The sequence below is a fragment of the Gadus morhua genome, chromosome 5, assembly GCF_902167405.1.
Source record: "Gadus morhua chromosome 5, gadMor3.0, whole genome shotgun sequence".
Taxonomy (NCBI): domain Eukaryota; kingdom Metazoa; phylum Chordata; class Actinopteri; order Gadiformes; family Gadidae; genus Gadus; species Gadus morhua.
In genome coordinates, this window is record NC_044052.1 from 22,734,909 (window position 1) to 22,754,066 (window position 19,158).

At 49.0% G+C, this 19,158-nt stretch overlaps 2 protein-coding genes across 2 annotated transcripts in view; both read right to left on the minus strand.

Annotated features, from left to right (window-relative positions):
• LOC115544457 (uncharacterized) overlaps nucleotides 1–19,158 on the minus strand; it is a 993,561-nt gene that overhangs the window by 143,007 nt on the left and 831,396 nt on the right. The window contains exons 24-26 of the mRNA XM_030357421.1: nucleotides 10,793–11,059; nucleotides 9,386–9,664; nucleotides 7,948–8,247 (exon numbers count right to left, since the gene is read on the minus strand). Coding sequence (XP_030213281.1) covers nucleotides 7,948–8,247; nucleotides 9,386–9,664; nucleotides 10,793–11,059 — 846 coding nt within the window. The remainder of the gene's footprint in view (nucleotides 1–7,947; nucleotides 8,248–9,385; nucleotides 9,665–10,792; nucleotides 11,060–19,158) is intronic.
• The window catches only part of LOC115544474 (class I histocompatibility antigen, F10 alpha chain-like), a 126,880-nt gene that overhangs the window by 86,863 nt on the left and 20,859 nt on the right, over nucleotides 1–19,158 (minus strand). The gene's annotated exons all lie outside the window — the stretch shown is intronic.

Here is a 19,158-nt window from a genome sequence, read left to right on the forward strand (position 1 = left end):
CCTCGACCACGCCCCCCCCCCCCCCCCCCCCCCACTAGGCCTAATGGCCTCTCACTGGGACAGCGCCAGCCCCCCCGTCGTCCACCAGGGGGCGCCAGTACCTTTGGTTTCTCCACCACTCTCCCGACTAGCAGAACCTGCTCCTGGGAACAACAAGCAGAGTGATATTAGCACTGATTCAAATAATAAACAACCAAAACTGTTCTCCTTTACGGCCCGAGTTCATTCTCACCCTCACTCACCCCCTCCAACACTGTTTTAGATCCCCCCAGCAGAACCATTACCCAGCGTGTATTGATCCCAAGCTCACCTGACATAGTCCAACGGACCCCACTGGCCCCAGCCTCTCCCCCCCCTCCTCCCTCCCCCTCCTTCCTTTTGTTCTAGACCATCAAATGAAGATCAACCCAGGACCCCCCCCCCCCCCACCGAACCATTGGTACCCCCCTATCCTAACGGGAAAGCCTCCCTGTGGGCTCTGGCCAATAGGAAGCCTCTTATCATTATGGGGGATTCTAACATCGCCCGCCTCCCCACATTTAAACGGTCGGAGGTTCAGGCCCACAGTTTCCCGGGAGCGACCCTCAGACACCTCACTGCAGTCCTGCTTAGATCCCCCTCCCCCAGGCCTGGCATCAGACCGGTGGTTTTTAGGCAGACATAAACAACGGTCTTAGGGATCAAACAGCCGTTACCGTTATCAAAGACCTCCGACGACTCATTGCCCCACCGGCACCGACACACACACACACATTAAAGGTTCCATGGCGTGGACATTTCACTTCATGAGGTTTTCTACCGTGTGAAAAGTGCGCTAGGTATTCTGCTCCGCCTTAGAAATATGAAAGCTCAGACCCCCCCGATTTAGAATGTGGCCCCATATGTCGTCCGAAGGGGCCAAGTTACCTCCCCTTCCTCTGCCTTAACCACCCAGAGAATGTAGCCCACCAATGAGACAATGAGCTACGACCGTGCGAGCGCCACATGTGTGTGTGTGTGTGTGTGTGTGTGTGTGTGTGTGTGTGTGTGTGTGTGTGTGTGTGTGTGTGTGTGTGTGTGTGTGTGTGTGTGTGATTACACACTGTAGCGCACGTGTTGTACACTACTTTGTTATTTGGTTAACCGTTCTGCTGTTGGTGTTGTGGCGCGTAACCCGTCGGTTCTCTGACGTCTCTGGTCTTTCCACCATGAGACTCGTAGTGGGGGTTATCTCAGCCCTGGTTGAGAAGGAATTGGGGGAAAGGAACTTTGGCTTTGACTCCCTCAAGTGCATGAACCGCGACGTGGAGGAGAAAGGGATCGTCTCCCTCCGGAGCAGCGCTGCCCGCTGCTTGATAATATTAATTATCAAGGCCGAAAGCTGTGTGCGCCTTCAGACCATATTATGACTTTCAAACGACAGCGTCGGGTTCTCCGACGTCTCTGGTTCTTCCACGTCCACATCAATCTGAAGTGGACTGAACCACGACATGGAGGAGAAAGGGATTGGTGCCCAAGATTGTCTCCTGCCGGAGCCCCCACCCTCGGGGACAGCGAGCCCCAGAGGACCACCTGGATCTACCAGAGGACTCTCCCCCCCTGACCTGCTCTTACCTGTGGGGGGCCGGTCTACACCGCAGCCTCGGGGCCTAATCTCAGCCTCTCCCTTCCACAGATTCCCCCTGCTTTTTTATTTTATTTTCTGTTAATCTCCTTAACCCCTTCCTCCCCCACTTAATTTCTATTAACTACTTTTAATTTCATTTTATTACTTTTTCTCTCCTCTGTTCCTCGCTTTTATATCTCCAGGGGGCCACCATGTTCCATGAGTCCAATTTCGATCTCTCCTTCCCAACAGACACAGACACCGACACAGACATGGACACACACATACACACTACACAAGCACACGCACACGCACACCCACAGCAAGATTTCCCTCCACTCCCCCACATCACCAAAACATATTTCCAAATCACACAAGCAGTCCATGGCCGCAACGTGGTGACACAGGGCAGTACCACCAACCCCCCCCAGGGGGAGTGAGCAGACAGGTGAGCATGCTGGCCCAGGTCGTTAACCTGCAGGCCCTAATCAGGCCCCCCCCAACAGGGTCCAGCAGAGCACGGACCGCTGGCTTCAGCAGAACCTGCTCATTTTAAACAGACATTATTTTACTGTTCTAACCCCCTCCCCCCTCCAGGCTTCCCGTTTGAGGGGGGGGGCTTTGGACGTGGCGGCCAGGGGGGGCACGTACCCGGTACGAGCACCGGTTCCGGCCCCCCCACCCTCCCCCAGACCCGCACCCTTCTCACCTCCTCACCCTGACCTCCCCTCCCCCCCTCCCAGACCCCCTAGCCCCCCCCCCCCCCCCCCCCCCCACCGCCTCAGCCCCCCACCAAACCATTCATCGTACCCGAGCCACCGTATGAGGAGAAGCCCCCCCCTGGAGCCCCCTAGAGCCCCTTGGGTGAGGAGCCCCTCCTTTTCAGGGTCCTGGGGGGGGGGGGGGTACACCAGGCGCTTCCTGCGCCCCATCTTGTCCGGCCAATAACCCCCCTGTCCTAACCATAACCAACCGTCCCTCCGTGCATCTCCTCCTCACCCCCCCCCCCCCCCCCATTCTATCTCCACAGCGTTCCATCCTAGCCAGCCCCCCCCCCCCCCCGTCTCACCGTAACCACACAGCCACACACACACATCGTACCCCTCATCAGCACATTGACACAACACATCACACACACTCCACACTGAAACACACATTCACACGCGCACAACACAACAACCCCACACTCCAACCCCACACTATCAGCCTACAGGAACAACAGGACCTCCAGGATGTCCTGGTGGGGGCCGCTTCTCCACAGATATCAGAACCCCCCCCCCCTCCACACCAAAGCCCCTCTCAGCAGCTGGCGGTCGTCTGGAACCAGCACGCCTCCACCTCCAGCCCTGTCACACTAAACCTCACCATGCAGGACGATAACATCCTCTACGCCGTCACATGCTCCCAATGCCACATCATATATGACAGCGACACAAAGCACACGATACTCACCCGACTTAAACAGCTCTTATATACTACACACGTAGGCACACTCAACACTCACATCGTCCAACACTTCCAAACTCACCCCATCACCTCACTGTTCATCACCGGGCTGGAGGTGAAGGCGTGCTGGGCGGACAGACAGAGGAAGGAGGCGGAGCAGAGGTGGAGAGCCAAGCTTAAGACCCTCCCCCCCTTGGGCCTGAACATCAGGGAGTGGGGGCCGCACTGGGACGCTGCTGGGGGCGCTGGGGGGTCCTGGGACTCCTCCTGGGGGGTTCCCTGCATGGCGTCGGGTCGACTGTGCGTTTTAATATGTTCCACGTTTTTATCCTTACTGTTGCTTCCTTCACATCATGATCTATTGAGGCCTTCCACCTCTTTCACTCTTCCTTTTATTCTGTTGGAGGCTTCTCTTATGTGAAGGATGGTATGAATGTGTGAATGGCTTCACTATGCCTTATTTATCTTTATTTTATATACCCATTTATTTATTTATTTACTCAGTTTTATCTATTTTGCACATTATCTGCCAGCACTTATTTGTTTTTAATACTTCTTGCATGATTTTGCTATGTTTTTGTATTTTTATGTCTGTGCATTTTTTTAATAAAAAGGTTTCCTGCCTTTTTTACCCATGAGTTCTTCTGAGATTGCAATGTGTTCCTTTTTATTCCCATATTTTGTATTAATGCGCATGATTTACTGTTCATGAGAGGATGTGTATGGATGTAAGTCTGATTGGTTCCCTGAAGGACCGAGCTGTGTGCGTACTTTGCTATGAAATCGTTGTCTGTAGCCCTTCTCTGATCTCCGATGGAGGATACATGAAGGGGGCTGAGCAGTTCAGAGGTTAACTTTAATGGATTACCAAACAGAGCCACCCTCATCTCCGGATTAAAGACGTGTCTTCCAGGACTGTAGAAAGAAGCATGACTGATATGGATGAAAACGTACGACACCAGAAAACTCCTGTTCAGAGGAGCCGAACCGTTCAGACAGGTTTACTTCCATAGATGACGGCATTTTAACTATCTTCACATTGCTATCATCGGAATGATAATAATTAATAATATAATAATGTAATTATTATATTTCATTATAATGTATTTATCCTCCTACACATTCACCGAGCGAAGATTATAAAAGTAAATTGCAAATTCCTCGCTAAAAATGTTTACATAAACACAATTATATTTTCCACCCAGAAAAAAAAGTATGCCCGACATTTTTACAGAAAAAAATTCTACTAACTGTCCAATAGGAAAGACGCTCCCAGCGTCTATTAGAGCCGTAGTCGGGTTAAAACAGGAGTGAATGGGCTGCTGGAGCACCCGCTCTGAACGCCAAACATCGCCGGGTATCGGGGTATGGCGTTACATTGTAGTGAATTGAACCCCCTCTCCGTCTGCAGAATACTCAGAAGGGTACCTTTACCCGTCAGTGACAGACGCTAAGGTGCCCTTGACAACAGTTGGAATTTGAAGTGAGACTGTGTTGGTTATCCCCGAGTGTCTGACAGTTTATCCCCGAGTGTCTGACAGTTTATCATCACTGAGTGCCTGACTTTCATCACTGAGTGTCCGAGTCGGCGACAGTCATGCGATGATGTGTTTATTTGGTTTATACACACACACACACACACACACGTGTGTGTGTGTGTATAAGTGACATATTTGTTAGCATTGTTTTTTTGGAATAATTATGCAACAGACTAACGATGTCAGTGATGATATGATACACTGATCGTTTAAAACAGCCCTTATGGAACGTGACCACATCTTTACTTTCTGTCTCCAGAGAGAGAGAGCCGAGTCTCCAAGCAGTCAAGTCTCAAGTAGGTCAAGTCCAGAACAGTCTCCCAGCAGGGAGTCAGAGTCCAGTCTCACAGCAGGGAGTCAGAGTCCAGTCTCACAGCAGGGAGTCTGAGTCCAGTCTCACAGCAGGGAGTCTGAGTCCAGTCTCACAGCAGGGAGTCTGAGTCCAGTCTCACAGCAGGGAGTCTGAGTCCAGTCTCACAGCAGGGAGTCAGAGTCCAGTCTCCCAGCAGGGAGTCAGAGTCCAGTCTCACAGCAGGGAGTCAGAGTCCAGTCTCACAGGTCCAGTCAAGCCTCCAGTCTCCAGCAAGCTTTCACTAATATTATTTCATATTCAAATTGACTTTTTGTTAATTTAGCAATAAGAATGTTATTTTATCCATAGAATGTGAACTATTTTAATGTTGTTTCAGACTGGACAGTCCCTGTGTCTCTTTAATAACCTGCTCGGGTTGTTGGCCGAATTCTGCTCTGTTGACAAGTGATTGATGAGGACGCATCGACTCTGTGGGCAGCTATGGGATTAACACATTATTACAAAGCATACATTTGGAGGCGATACGCCTGCGTCTGTATGTTTTAACGTTAACTGTTAGTGGGAAAATAAAAAAAAACAACAACTATTCATTCAACACAAAATTCACCGTACAAAAATTCTTTATTTATTTAAATGTTTGGTTGCAATCTCATTCTCCACCTAAAACAGCTGCTTAATAACATCAATAAATATCAGCAACAGTACATTAGTTACTTTATAAACCAACCGTAGATTATAAAGCATTATCTCAAACAGCAACATTTATACATAATACTGTACACCAGTTGTAGGCCCATCCTGCCCCGTCTTCCTCTGCTCTCATCTCCTCCACTAGAGGGCAGTCACGGCCTGTGAATGCAGAGTGACAGTAGGAGGGGTTATCTCCTCTGAGCCATACAGTGGGAGGGGTTATCTCCACTGAGCCATAAAGTGGGAGGGGTTATCTCCTCTGAGCCATACAGTGGGAGGGGTTATCTCCTCTGAGCCATAAAGTGGGAGGGGTTATCTCCACTGAGTCATAAAGTGGGAGGGGTTATCTCCACTGAGTCATAGCTGCTCATGTTACAATGGGGCGTCTTTATGAGATCTTATTTTGTGGTATTGTTGTCGCTCATGAACGCTTCAAATTTGCATATCATTGCGGCTCTGGCCAAGGCGACTCTTGACCAATGGTCTATGAATGGAGTTTGTTTATTCTTTCTAAGTCATTAGTACTGATATCAAATAAATCCCGTGGTCGTCTGAAAGAGAAAGTGACTCTTTCCTCCGCGTGGGTTCAGACGAGGCGACGCGGGCTGGATATCGGTTTACTAGACTAAACATTTATCAATTACTGCTGAAGTCTAATGTGACAGGATATATACACACTGAAGGTCCTCTTGTACCAGGAAACTATGTAGATGGGGTCTGTGTGTGTGTGTGTGTGTGTGTGTGTGTGTGTGTGTGTGTGTGTGTGTGTGTGTGTGTGTGTGTGAGAGAGAGGGAGAGAGAGAGAGAAGGGGCCAGGTGCCACAGGAGTCGGGAGACAAGATGGAGACAATTTACAATACAGTTCATTACACGCAACACAACATTGTAAAATAATCTTGCATCTTTAAAATATGACTGTTAATCTATTACTGTGATGCAGTACTGTTAAAATATGACTATTAATCTATTACTGTGATGAAGTTCCGTTAACATATGACTGTTAATCTATCACTGAGATGGATTATTGTTAAAGTATTACCATTACTGTGATGAAGTAGGCTGCTGATAATGTTTAACTTTTAACATATGACTCTGAATAAGTATTGTAAAGTGGTAAAATACTGACTGTGGTCAGAGGTTGGGCCTCAGGAGCCGGATTCTGCCCCTCAGTGTTCTCAGAGCAGCGGTCAGAAGAACCTGGGAGGTAGCAGAATGGGAGGAGGTGAGGTCATGAGCTAGATGGATCTAGATCTATAGAGCTGTATAGTCCAGTGAGCTAGATGTATCCAGATCTATAGAGCTGTATAGTCCAGTGAGCTAGATGGATCTAGATCTATAGAACTGTATAGTCCAGTCTGCTTGATATTTCTAGATCTATAGAGCTGTATAGTCCAGTGAGCTAGATGTATCTAGATCTATAGAGCTGTATGGTCCAGTGAGCTAGATGTATCTAGATCTATAGAGCTGTATAGTCCAGTGAGCTAGATGTATCTAGATCTATAGAGCTGTATGGTCCAGTGAGATAGATGTATCTAGATCTATAGAGCTGTATAGTCCAGTGAGCTAGATGTATCTAGATCTATAGAGCTGTATAGTCCAGTGAGATAGATGTATCTAGATGTTTCCAGATCTACAGAGCTGTATAGTCCAATGAGCTAGACCAGTCACCAAGGTCACCAAGGACTCTGTATTGGTAGTAGCATTGATCATAAGAGCAGAACTGCAATAAAACATATTTTACTCACCAACTGGTTTGTGACGCTTGTCTGAATCTAAGGATCAAGAGAAATGATTAGTGTTGAATCAGTGGTGAATATCCTCATGTTATTATACTTTCATATTCTTAATGCCACAACATATCTGTGGACATTGGAGAAGGTTCAGCATTCAGAGGTGGAGAGGTTTCTACCACCAGACCTCCAGTGTATGAAGACAACCTATCAGATTCTAGGAAGGGGACAGGAAGTAAGAGCAGGTGGAGATCAGGTGTTTGTCCTCCTGGAGAGTTTGATCCACTCACCGTTCCTCTTCTGGTACACAAAGACTCCAACAACAGCAGCAGCAACAACAACAGCAGCAACAGCGACACCAACGAGGATGAAAACAAGGAGGTGACTCTTGCCTTGAAGGTAAATCAATAAAATAAAATCAGGTGTGTAATAATATATGTTATTACAGACCCTGCCCCGTCCGTCCCTCCATCATTGAACCACATGTCTACGGTCACGTGATGCTACACAACGTCAGTGTAACTATTCCTCTCAAATGTGTTCTGGAGCTCAGGGTCACTCAGGGACTGATCTGAGCCTAGCCCTATTCATGGAACTCATTTACCCACAATCCACCACCTCCATCCCCTCCACCACCAGTCTTACCCCCGTTGGTCCTGATGAGGGCGGGGTCCAGGGGGGTGGGGATGTCCTCGATGCCTTTCAGCTGGACCACACACTCGTACCTCCCCCAGTCCTCCTGTGGGACGGCCGTGAGGTCCAGGTCCACGCTGACCTGGAAGGTCCCGTCGTGGTTGGGGAGGACCTCCCCGGGGTCCACCTGCTCATGGAGCTCCTGGCCGTCTCTCCTCCAGAACACCACCACCCTGTCAGGGTAGAAGCCTGTAGCATGGCACACCACTGGGGAGGAGGGGGTCCTCTGGAGCAGAGACACCCGCGGACGCTCTGGAGTGAGAGGGGGGGGGGGGGGGGGAGGGAGGGGGGGGGGGAGAGAGTGGGGGGAGAGAGAGGGGGGGGGGGAGAGGGAGAGGGGGGGGGGAGAGAGAGGGGGGGGGGGAGAGGGGGGAGAGAGAGAGAGAGAGAAAGAAGGGGGGGGAGAGAGAGAGAGAGGGGGGGGGAAGAGGGAGGGGGGGAGAGAGAGAGGGGGGGGGGAAGAGGGAGGGGAGAGGGGGGGGGGGGGGAGAGAGAGGGGTGGGGGGAGAGAGAGAGAAAAATAAATCTTTTTGATTTTAAACTTCAAGTTTTTCAAATCTTTTTGGTGCAAAAATAATAGGGTACCTGAAATAAATAGCCTATTTTAATTCATGAGTATATAACCCCTCTACCGTCTCAGCTACTCTTCACTCTCTGTGCTCAGTGTAACAGTGATCATACAGCGCGGTTCGGTCCTGCACACGCCCGGACTCCCGTTACAGCAGCTATCGTCATGATCTCTATAGTAACGATGATAAACATAACCCAAGTTCACGGGTTAACAGTTCAATAACCAACACAACACAATGAAACATGGCGGATAGCAAGAAAAAGGGCCGACAGTAAAATGTAAATAGCATAAATGATGGATTTATTCCTTCAGAGATCACCAGTGGTTTACCTATGTGCCTGCTCTGAGATCACGTTTTCTCTAATGAGGCCATGAAACCCTCACGGTTACAGGAACATTCATTTAAAAAACATCCTGACAAGGCATCCAAAGATCCGGCCTACTCCAGTCTCTGAGGGATCACCGTTCAAGGCGTCCTACAATCAACATCCTGTTCGCCCGGAACGTCAATCAAAGTGAAAGCGGGATGTTGGCGTCTTACAATATAGCTTTACTAATGGCTAAGTCTGGTGATCTGTTTAGCGATTGGTCTGATAGTTAACAGTTATTCACTCGATTATTCAGGTGATGTGAATATGTTGTTCACGTTAAGTGCACATGATTTTTGTCCATGATAAAATTACACGTCTTGTAGCCTACATTTAATGTTCCTTTTGATAAAAATAAAACGACGGGGGGGGGGGGGGCACTACTGCTGTAGTGTATCAGTTAATCCACCAGACAAGAGTCGGTGACGCCCACCAGGTCATGTGACTCTACCTGTTCTCTGCAGAGTGCTCTTCCCGTAGGCCAGGTACTTCTTCAGCCAATCAACACACTCCATGGTGTAGTTGTTCTTCCAGTATTGATTCATAGCTCTATCCTGATCCCATCTCAGTTTGGTGGAGACAGCCTGACGTACTGGAGCGACCCAGGTCAGGGTCTTCAGGTCAAACGCTAGGAAGTCCTCTCCATCGTAGGCATACTGGTGATAATCATCAGTAGTATCATCCTCATCATTCCACTCACAGCCAGACATCATCTGAAACACGTGGGCACCTGGGAGAGAGAGAGAGAGAGAGAGAGAGAGAGAGAGAGAGAGAGAGAGAGAGAGAGAGAGAGAGAGAGAGAGAGAGAGAGAGAGAGAGAGAGAGAGAGAGAGAGAGAGAGGGAGGGGGAGAGAGAGAGAGAGAGAGAGAGAGAGAGAGAGAGAGAGAGAGAGAGAGAGAGAGAGAGAGAGAGAGAGAGAGAGAGAGAGAGAGAGAGAGAGAGAGAGAGAGAGAGAGAGAGAGAGGTTAACTGTCTGTCTGTAGGTTAACTGTCTGTCTGTCTGAAGGTTAACTGTCTGTCTGTAGGTTGTCTGTCTGTCTGTAGGTTAACTGTCTGTCTGTCTGTAGGTTAATTGTCTGTCTGTCTGTAGGTTAACTGTCTGTCTGTTGGTTAACTGTCTGTCTGTAGGTTAACTGTCTCTCTGTCTGTAGGTAACTGTCTGTCTGTAGGTTAACTGTCTGTCTGTCTGAAGGTTAACTGTCTGTCTGTAGGTTAACTGTCTGTCTGTCTGTAGGTTAACTGTCTGTCTGTAGGTTAACTGTCTCTCTGTCTGTAGGTTAACTGTCTGTCCGTAGGTTAACTGTCTGTCTGTCTGTCTGAAGGTTAACTGTCTGTCTGTCTGTAGGTTAACTGTCTGTCTGTCTGTAGGTTATCTGTCTGTCTGTAGGTTAACTGTCTGTCTGTCTGGGTGCTGCTCTAGAGGTATTATGGGATGCCCTCTGTGGTCAGTACTGTGGCCTCTGGACATGTGGGTGTGTTGGTAGTCATGGAAACGTGCGTGCGTGCGTGCGTGCGTGCGTGCGTGCGTGCGTGTGTGTGTGTGTGTGTGTGTGTGCTCCTGCGTGTGTGTGTGTGTGTGTGCTCCTGCGTGTGTGTGTGTGTGTGTGTGTGTGCTCCTGCGTGTGTGTGTATGCTCCTGCGTGTGTGTGTGTGTGTGTGTGCTCCTGTGTGTGTGTGTGTGTGTGTGTGTGCTCCTGCGTGTGTGTGTGTGTGTGTGTGTGTGTGCTCCTGCGTGTGTGTGTGTGTGTGTGTGTGTGTGTGTGTGTGTGTGTGTGTGTGTGTGTGTGTGTGTGTGTGTGTGTGTGTGTGTGTGTGTGTGTGTGTGTGTGTGTGTACATATATAATGTATGAACATACCTCCCGTCTGGTTGAAGCGCTTCTTAGCCGTCTCTACGTTGCCCTTGAAGACCTGCTGTTGACCCTGATATCTTCCAGTCTCCTCCTCCCAGTAGTCTGGGTGGTCTCTGGTGAGCTGGTCCATCCAGGCCTGTTTGGCTACGGCTCTCTCACTGACGCTGTCATAGTGAACAAACTGAACCTCATCCACCATCCCAACAGACACAAACTCTGGGAAGGACGAGAGGCCAGACGACGCCGTGACGAAATACCTCAGAGAGTGAATCACTGTGGACAGACAGACAGACAGACAGACAGACAGACAGACAGACAGACAGACAGACAGACAGACAGACAGACAGACAGACAGGTTAAAGGAGCATTTCACCGGTGGAGGCATGAATATGTATTGAAATTGGGTCCTATATGTAGTCGAATAATAAAATAAAATTCTAATTTGGTGCCGTCTTGACCAAGAAAAGGCAGAAAGTGACTTTTTGGCGCTTGTGGATTGAAGACAACTCCCACCATGCACAGCTTCGCTGGCGGCCACTCCCGCTGATCATCTCCGCCTATCGGACACCTCCTTGTTCCATCTACTAATGGAACAAATCAGCGTGGAGCTTGACCCGACGTCACTAGAGTAGTGACGCTTGCACAGAAGCATACGGCCGACATCTTTCTTTATTCTGGGTGGAAATAGTAACATAGTTACGCCATTAAATGCGTTTATGTAAACATTTTTAACGAGAAATGTGCATTTTAATTTCATAATGTTCGCTCCTTGAATGTGAAGGATGTTTGGTTTGATAGTTATGACGAAGAGGGAACGCTCCATTCACTTGCATGGACAGCGTCTCTGGTTGCTAAGCAACCTCAACGTCTTGGCGGACTATCTGCTGATCAACACTACGAATGCTGGAAACACACCAGACACACCATGTGAAGTTATTTAACCCGATTATTGTTATTTATTTAATCTATTTAATCTAACCTGATCTAAACTCTATCATGCACCCAAATACGGCGGCGTTTGGGTTTCCTTCCTGGGACTCCTAAATCCAGCGCAGCCACAGGCGCGTTGGCGCGTTGAACCATTTTTGTGACGCACAATGATCAAGCTTCAAGTTAGGCACGTTACACGCGTTTGGTGTGGCCGTAGCCCGTGTCCACCAAAAGCGTTTATTTATGCGGTTTCACCCAAAAAATCGGCTTCGTGTGGACGGGGCCAAGAAGGCGAACACACGTCATCATGACGGGGAGACAGCGCCAGGCGTCTTACGCCACTATCTGCCAATGGATCGTGGATGCCTGGGCTGATATAACAGTCTCAACTGTGGTCTAAGCTTTCACGAAGGCAGGAATAATCACTGAACTGCCAGGCAACAGCAGCGACGCTGACTCGGACAATGACGAGAGGGATCCGGGCATGTTGGATGCCGTACTCGCCCAACTGTTCAATTCGGACACACAAGAATTCGAGGGATTCGTAGACGGGGAATGAACTGAAAAAGTGAGCTTATTGTTAAGAGATATTGATATTGATCAGATATTGATGAGATATTGTTTATATGCACATTAACGTTTGAACATCGTTACCATGGGAGTGACTGGAGTTGTCAGAACGCTTAATAAAGTTTGACTTTATCTGACTGTTTTGTGGACATTCCCTTTAGCACAGCTCGGTCTAGTCGATGCATAACGCAACCCCAGTCAAACGTTTGACTGCAGTATCTTCTATTCTATGCGCCTTTATAATCCGGTGCGCCCTATACATGAAAACAGTTCTAAAATAGGCCATTCATTAAAGGTGCGCCTTATAATCCCGTGTGCCTTATAGTGCGGAAAATACGGTAGTCCTCATTTGTATTTCTTTCGAAATGGTGAACTTCTTTGTCAGATCCAGTACCCTCCGCCAATGTACTTCAGTTTTATCAACAGCCTCTGTTATCTTAGCTTCAGACGCTGTGGATGTTAGTTTCTGCTGGTGAAGTCCCACCCACTGGCACTGCTCTAATAGGTCTGTAGCGTCAGTGGGTCCCACCCCCTAGAGGGGGGTGGGACTAGTGGTTGTAGTCTTACGAGAATCATCCCCTCTTACACTTCCTGTTTTCTTGTACGCAAAAATCGTCATATTGCGTCATTAAAAACAGGAAGTGTTGGAGATCTATACGGATCTCTCCAGTCTCTCCAGAAAATAAGGGAATGATGCTAGACCATTCAAAAATATTCGGGGGGTTCTAAAAATACAAAGCTTATGTGAAATGGGTGAAGTTGCCCTTTAATGCTGTACATCACTTGCGACAGACAGACAGACAGACAGACCCCCCCCAGCGTGTGGCTCCACCCCCTCCTCCCCCCCCCAGCATGTGCCCCCCCCCCCAGCATGTAGCTCCGCCCCCTCCCCCCCCCCCCCCAGCGTGTGACTCCGCCCACCCCCCCCGGTATGTGGGTCCGCCCCCCCCCCCAGCATGTGGCCCCGCCCCCTCCCCCCCCAGCATGTGGCTCCGCCCCCTCCCCAGCATGTGGCCCCGCCCCCTCCCCCCCAGTATGTGGCTCCGCCCCCTGTCTACAGAACATTTATGGAGGATTTCTTTTAAATGTATTGACATCTCTCCAGGTTACAGTGAAACGCTTTGTCTAAGCTTCATTTGAATCCTCCACTCAACTAGGAATGGGTTAACCTAGCTATTTGTGTTGTATAGGGGGAATGGGTTAACCTAGCTATCTGTGTTGCATAGGGGGAATGGGTTAACCTAGCTATCTGTGTGGTATAGGGGGAATGGGTTAACCTAGCTATCTGTGTTGTATACAGGGAATGGGTTAACCTAGCTATCTGTGTTATATAGGGGGAATGGGTTAACCTAGCTATCTGTGTTGTATACAGGGAATGGGTTAACCTAGCTATCTGTGTTGTATACAGGGAATGGGTTAACCTAGCTATCTGTGTTGTATCCAGGGAATGGGTTAACCTAGCTATCTGTGTTGAATTGATAAAGAATTAAAGTGAGTAGGGTCGAACAGTATGAAAGTGGTTCTGATAAACCAACACATCTGTTGACTTTAAGAACAGATTCAGAAACCCAACATCATCATCCGGTTTAGTCTCAGACTAACTTTCGTTTTCTCAGCTCGGACCCAAAATGAAACGAGGTCGAAACAAAAGGCAAACTGGTTTCTGAAAATTCAGTTTAAATATCGGAACAAGTGAATGATTAATCATCCTGTGGATTAGTTGTTCGAGTTTGAGATTGTACACAAACGCAGTTTCATATCAACAGTAAAGACAGCGACACTAAGCACTGCTTCGGGACCACTATAGTTCTAGTTCCGGTTCGATATATAGTTCGGACCGGGACGCTCTGAAGGGTCCTACCTGCAGACCCCCCGGAGAGGAGCCCCAGCAGCAGCAGCAGTCCCAACGCCCCCATGAGTGTGGAGGATGGTCGTCTGGTCTCCTGAAGTTCTGAACCGGCGGGACTCGACGGGAGGGAGGAGGCGGACCCGCTCGACCAATGGGAATTAATAAAGGCGTTCGCGTCATTAGTTACCAGGCGGACAACAACAGTTGAAGGGGAAATAAGTGTAGCAACCGAACGGGCAGGAGAGCCTCCGGAGAGGCTGAGTAGACGTCAGTGTTCAACAGATTAAACACAAACGCACACACACACACACACACACACACACACACACACACACACACACACACACACACACACACACACACACACACACACACACACACACACACACACACACACACACACACACACACAAAATAAGAATATAAAATATATTCATAGTATACTGTTTATAATATACATGTAAATATAGAGTATGTCGGTGGGACATAGGCTGACTCCATGTGTTCTGGTCTACGGTTGTGACAGGGTCATGTTGCTGAGGAGATCAGCAGGACCGCACTAGATGGAGCCAGATCTCCTTAGATTCATTCGTCTCCGACAAACTGCTCCAAAAGGTTGAGAATGATCGGGCCCGAGGCAGGGTAAGTGCAGACCACTTTCCAGAGAGATTGATAGAGCGACGTCCTTCTTCTTTTGGATAGTTATTCCCAAGTCTCTGATTGGCTGACGTTTGACGCAAGTATTTTTTTTCATCAACCAAAAGTACTGGGCCGGTGGATTGCAGACATCATCCTTGAGAAAGTCACGACGAATCTGTAACTAGATAATTATTCTGTCAACTGGACACCGCGATCACACAGTACTGGATTGGATTGTACTGTAAAAAACATGTTTACATCATTTTTTACATCAACGATTACATTTTTTCGAGTTTTCGAGTGTAGGACTGCGAGTCTCGTTTGTTTTTGTTCTCACTTCGTGTATTTAGTGAACGATCTTCTGTGATCCATGGCCGGTCGCAAGTTGGCGGCTTCCTTATGGGCTGCCTCGGGTGGCTGTGCATCCTGGTCGCCACCTCCACCAACAACTGGGTCATCATGTGTAAATACGGCACGAACGCCTGCAAGAAGTCCGAAGAGAGCAACCTCAAGGGTCCCTGGGCGGAGTGCTCGGTGTCCTCCGCTCACTACGAGTGTCAGCCCCTCACCCTGATCCTGGAGCTGCCAGGTAGGCGCTGCTCGGCTTGGGCCCGGTTGTTGATGTCGTCTAGGGATGCTTACGGAAGTCAATTCCCTTTAGAATGTCTCTGCATGAGTAAAACATATTTTAGTACACCTGTGTATCAGGTGATTTGGCCGCCCCTGTCATCCCAAATTAAAATAGGTCATTGAAATAATAATAACCTGGATTGCTGAGTAGCTATAGGAATCCGATCACAAACTTGATTTGTTATAAACGAGTTTTAGTGTTTGTAGTGAGTAGTAGGCCTAGAGGTAGTGTGCATACCTTCGCTCTATTATTTGATACAATTCTACTCACTTCTATTATTCTTCTCGAGTCAATCCAATTAGTAGATCCCTTAATCACAGTCACAGCCTCAAAGGGCTTCTCTACTCTACTGTCTGCATTCGATTAAATTATATTCTGTTCTACTCAGCACTCCTCTTCTCTAGAGTCCTGTACCGTAGACGTTCCTCTATCTCTGTGCTTCTCAAACTTGTTGTGTGTCTCCCCTAGTAACACTATTCTGACCGATGATATCAAATACAGCAGAATACAGTAGCGTAGACCTGAGGCCCTATTCAGCGACACACTGCTCACGCAGGAGGCACATGTGTTCCTTTAACTTATTTTAAACCCCATCGTACTGATATCATGGTTTAATGTATTTCCATTCGCACTAGTGTTCTGATATTATGTCCAGAGTGACAACTCTGCGTACCACTAAGCGGCGCCGTGTGCCACCAGAGGTACGCGTGCCACAGGTTGAGAGCCAATGCTCTATCTCACGGGTGCGTGCGTCACGGTGCGTCTGTCTGTCCGTCCGTCCGCAGCCTACATCCACACCACCCGGGCTCTGATGATCACGGCCTCCACCCTGGCGCTGCTGGCGGTGGTGCTGCTGCTGATGTCGCTGCCCTGCATCAGTCTGGGCGAGCCCCCCAAGGCCAAGAGCCGCCGCGCCGTCCTGGGGGGGCTCTGCTTCCTGTTCGTGGGTAAGAGAGGCGAGGGGACAAAGACACAACGCGACACGCACACACAGGACACGCCTGCAGAGTACACAACGCGCGCACACATGGAAGGGATACACCCACGCAAACACACGGACGCTCACACACACACACACACACACACACACACAGACACACTGACACACTGACTTAAACACGCACACACACACACACCTACTCACACAAACACATGCATAGACACACAAACTAGATAAACACATGCACACACACACACACACTCCACACATGCAGCCACACACAGACAACCAGCCCCCCCCCCACCCCCCCTCCCTCCACTCTCCCACATCACCAAGACATACTTTAAAACGATACAAGCAGCTCACCACCAAGCAGCCACCCCCCCACGCCGTCACCACCAACCCCCCCCCACCAGGGACGGTCAGACAGGGGAACAGATGAGCAGGACCCCCCCCCCCATACCGTCCACAGGGGGGAGCAGAACACGGACGACTGGCTGAAGCAGAACCTTATTCTACCACAGCCCCCCACCACACTATAACCCCCTCCTCCAACAGGCTCCCCTCTGAGGGGGGGGGGGGGGGGGTGGCTGTGAGGTGGCCCCCCCCCCCGGTACAGACCCCGGGTCCGGCCCCCCCCCCTCCCTCAGACACACACACTGCTCAATACTGCCCCCCCTGTCCCCTCTCAACACCCCCCCCCCCCCCCCTCCATAGTCCCCCTCCCGCCCCTCGCCCCCCCACCCCAGCCCCCCCCCTCACTTTACGAGGTTTTCTAGCGTTAATATGAGTCCCCCTCGCCGGCCTACGGACCCCCAGTAGCTAGGAATGGAGTTAGGTGGGACAAAGACCCCCTGTCTGAGTCTTTGTCCCCCCGTCCCCCTGCTCTAACCTTAACCCCTGGTGGGGGCCGCTTCTCCACAGATATCAGAAGCCCCCCCCCCTCCACACCAAAGCCCCTCTCAGCAGCTGGCGGTCGTCTGGAACCAGCACGCCTCCACCTCCAGCCCTGTCACACTAAACCTCACCATGCAGGACGAAAACATCCTCTACGCCGTCACATGCTCCCAATGCCACGTCATATATGACAGCGAAACAAAGCACACGATACTCACCCGACTTAAACAGCTCTTATATACTATACACGTAGGCACACTCAACACTCACATCGTCCAACACTTCCAAACTCACCCCATCACCTCACTGTTCATCACCGGGCTGGAGGTGAAGGCGTGCTGGGCGGACAGACAGAGGAAGGAGGCGGAGCAGAGGTGGAGAGCCAAGCTTAAGACCCTCCCCCCCTTGGGCCTGAACATCAGGGAGTGGGGGCCGCACTGGGACGCTGCTGGGGGCGCTGGGGGGTCCTGGGACTCCTCCTGGGGGGTTCCCTGCATGGCGTCGGGTCGACTGTGCGTTTTAATATGTTCCACGTTTTTATCCTTACTGTTGCTTCCTTCACATCATGATCTATTGAGGCCTTCCACCTCTTTCACTCTTCCTTTTATTCTGTTGGAGGCTTCTTTTATGTGAAGGATGGTATGATTGTGTGAATGGCTTCACTATGCCTTATTTATCTTTATTTTATGTACCCATTTATTTACTCAGTTTTATCTATTTTGCACATTATCTGCCAGCACTTATTTGTGTGTTTTTAATACTTCCTGCATGCTTTTACCATGTTTATGTGTATTTTTATGTCTATGCATTTTTTTAATTAAAAGGTATCCTGCATTTTTCACCCATGAGTTCTTCTGAGATCGCAGTGGGCTCCTTTTTATTCCCATATTTTGTATTTATGCGCATGATTTACTGTTTATGAGGGGATGTGTATGGATGTAAGTCTGATTGGTTCCCTGAAGGACCGAGCTGTGTGCGTACTTTGCTATGAAATCGTTGTCTGTAGCCCTTCTCTGATCTCCGATGGAGGATACATGAAGGAGGCTGAGCAGTTCAGAGGTTATCTTTAATGGATTACCAAACAGAGCCACCCTCATCTCCAGGATTAAAGACGTGTCTTCCAGGACGGTAGAAAGACGCATGACTGATATGGATGAAAACGTACGACACCAGAAAACTCCTGACAGGTTTACTTCCATAGATGACGGCATTTTAACTATCTTCACATTGCTATCATCAGAATGATAATAATTAATAATATAATCATTATCTTTCATAATAATATATTTATCCTCCTACACATTCTCTATTTTCTTGTTTCACTTCTTGTCTGTTCTTGGTTCTCTCATATTTCTTATTATTCCGATGTTTGGTCATCAACACTAGGCCTACCTTAGCGTGGCACATGGAATCATTTCCGTTATCTGGGCTGGCAGACCACTTTAAAGAAGGGACATATTTGGAAGCATTGTTTTTTTGCAACAGACTAACGATGCATGCAGTGATGATATGATACACTGATCGTTTAAAACAGCCCTTATGGAACGTGACCACATCTTTACTTTCTGTCTCCAGAGAGAGAGACCCGAGTCTCCAAGCAGTCAAGTCTCAAGTAGGTCAAGTCCAGAACAGTCTCCCAGCAGGGAGTCAGAGTCCAGTCTCACAGCAGGGAGTCTGAGTCCAGTCTCACAGCAGGGAGTCAGAGTCCAGTCTCACAGCAGGGAGTCAGAGTCCAGTCTCACAGGTCAAGTCAAGCCTCAAGTCTCCAGCTCTGCTTTCACACATATTAGTTCAGATTCATAATGACTTTTTTTAAATTAATTCAGCAATAAGAATGTTATTTTATCCATAGAATGTGAACTATTCTAATGTTGTTTCAGACTGGACAGTCCCTGTGTCTCTTTAATAACCTGCTC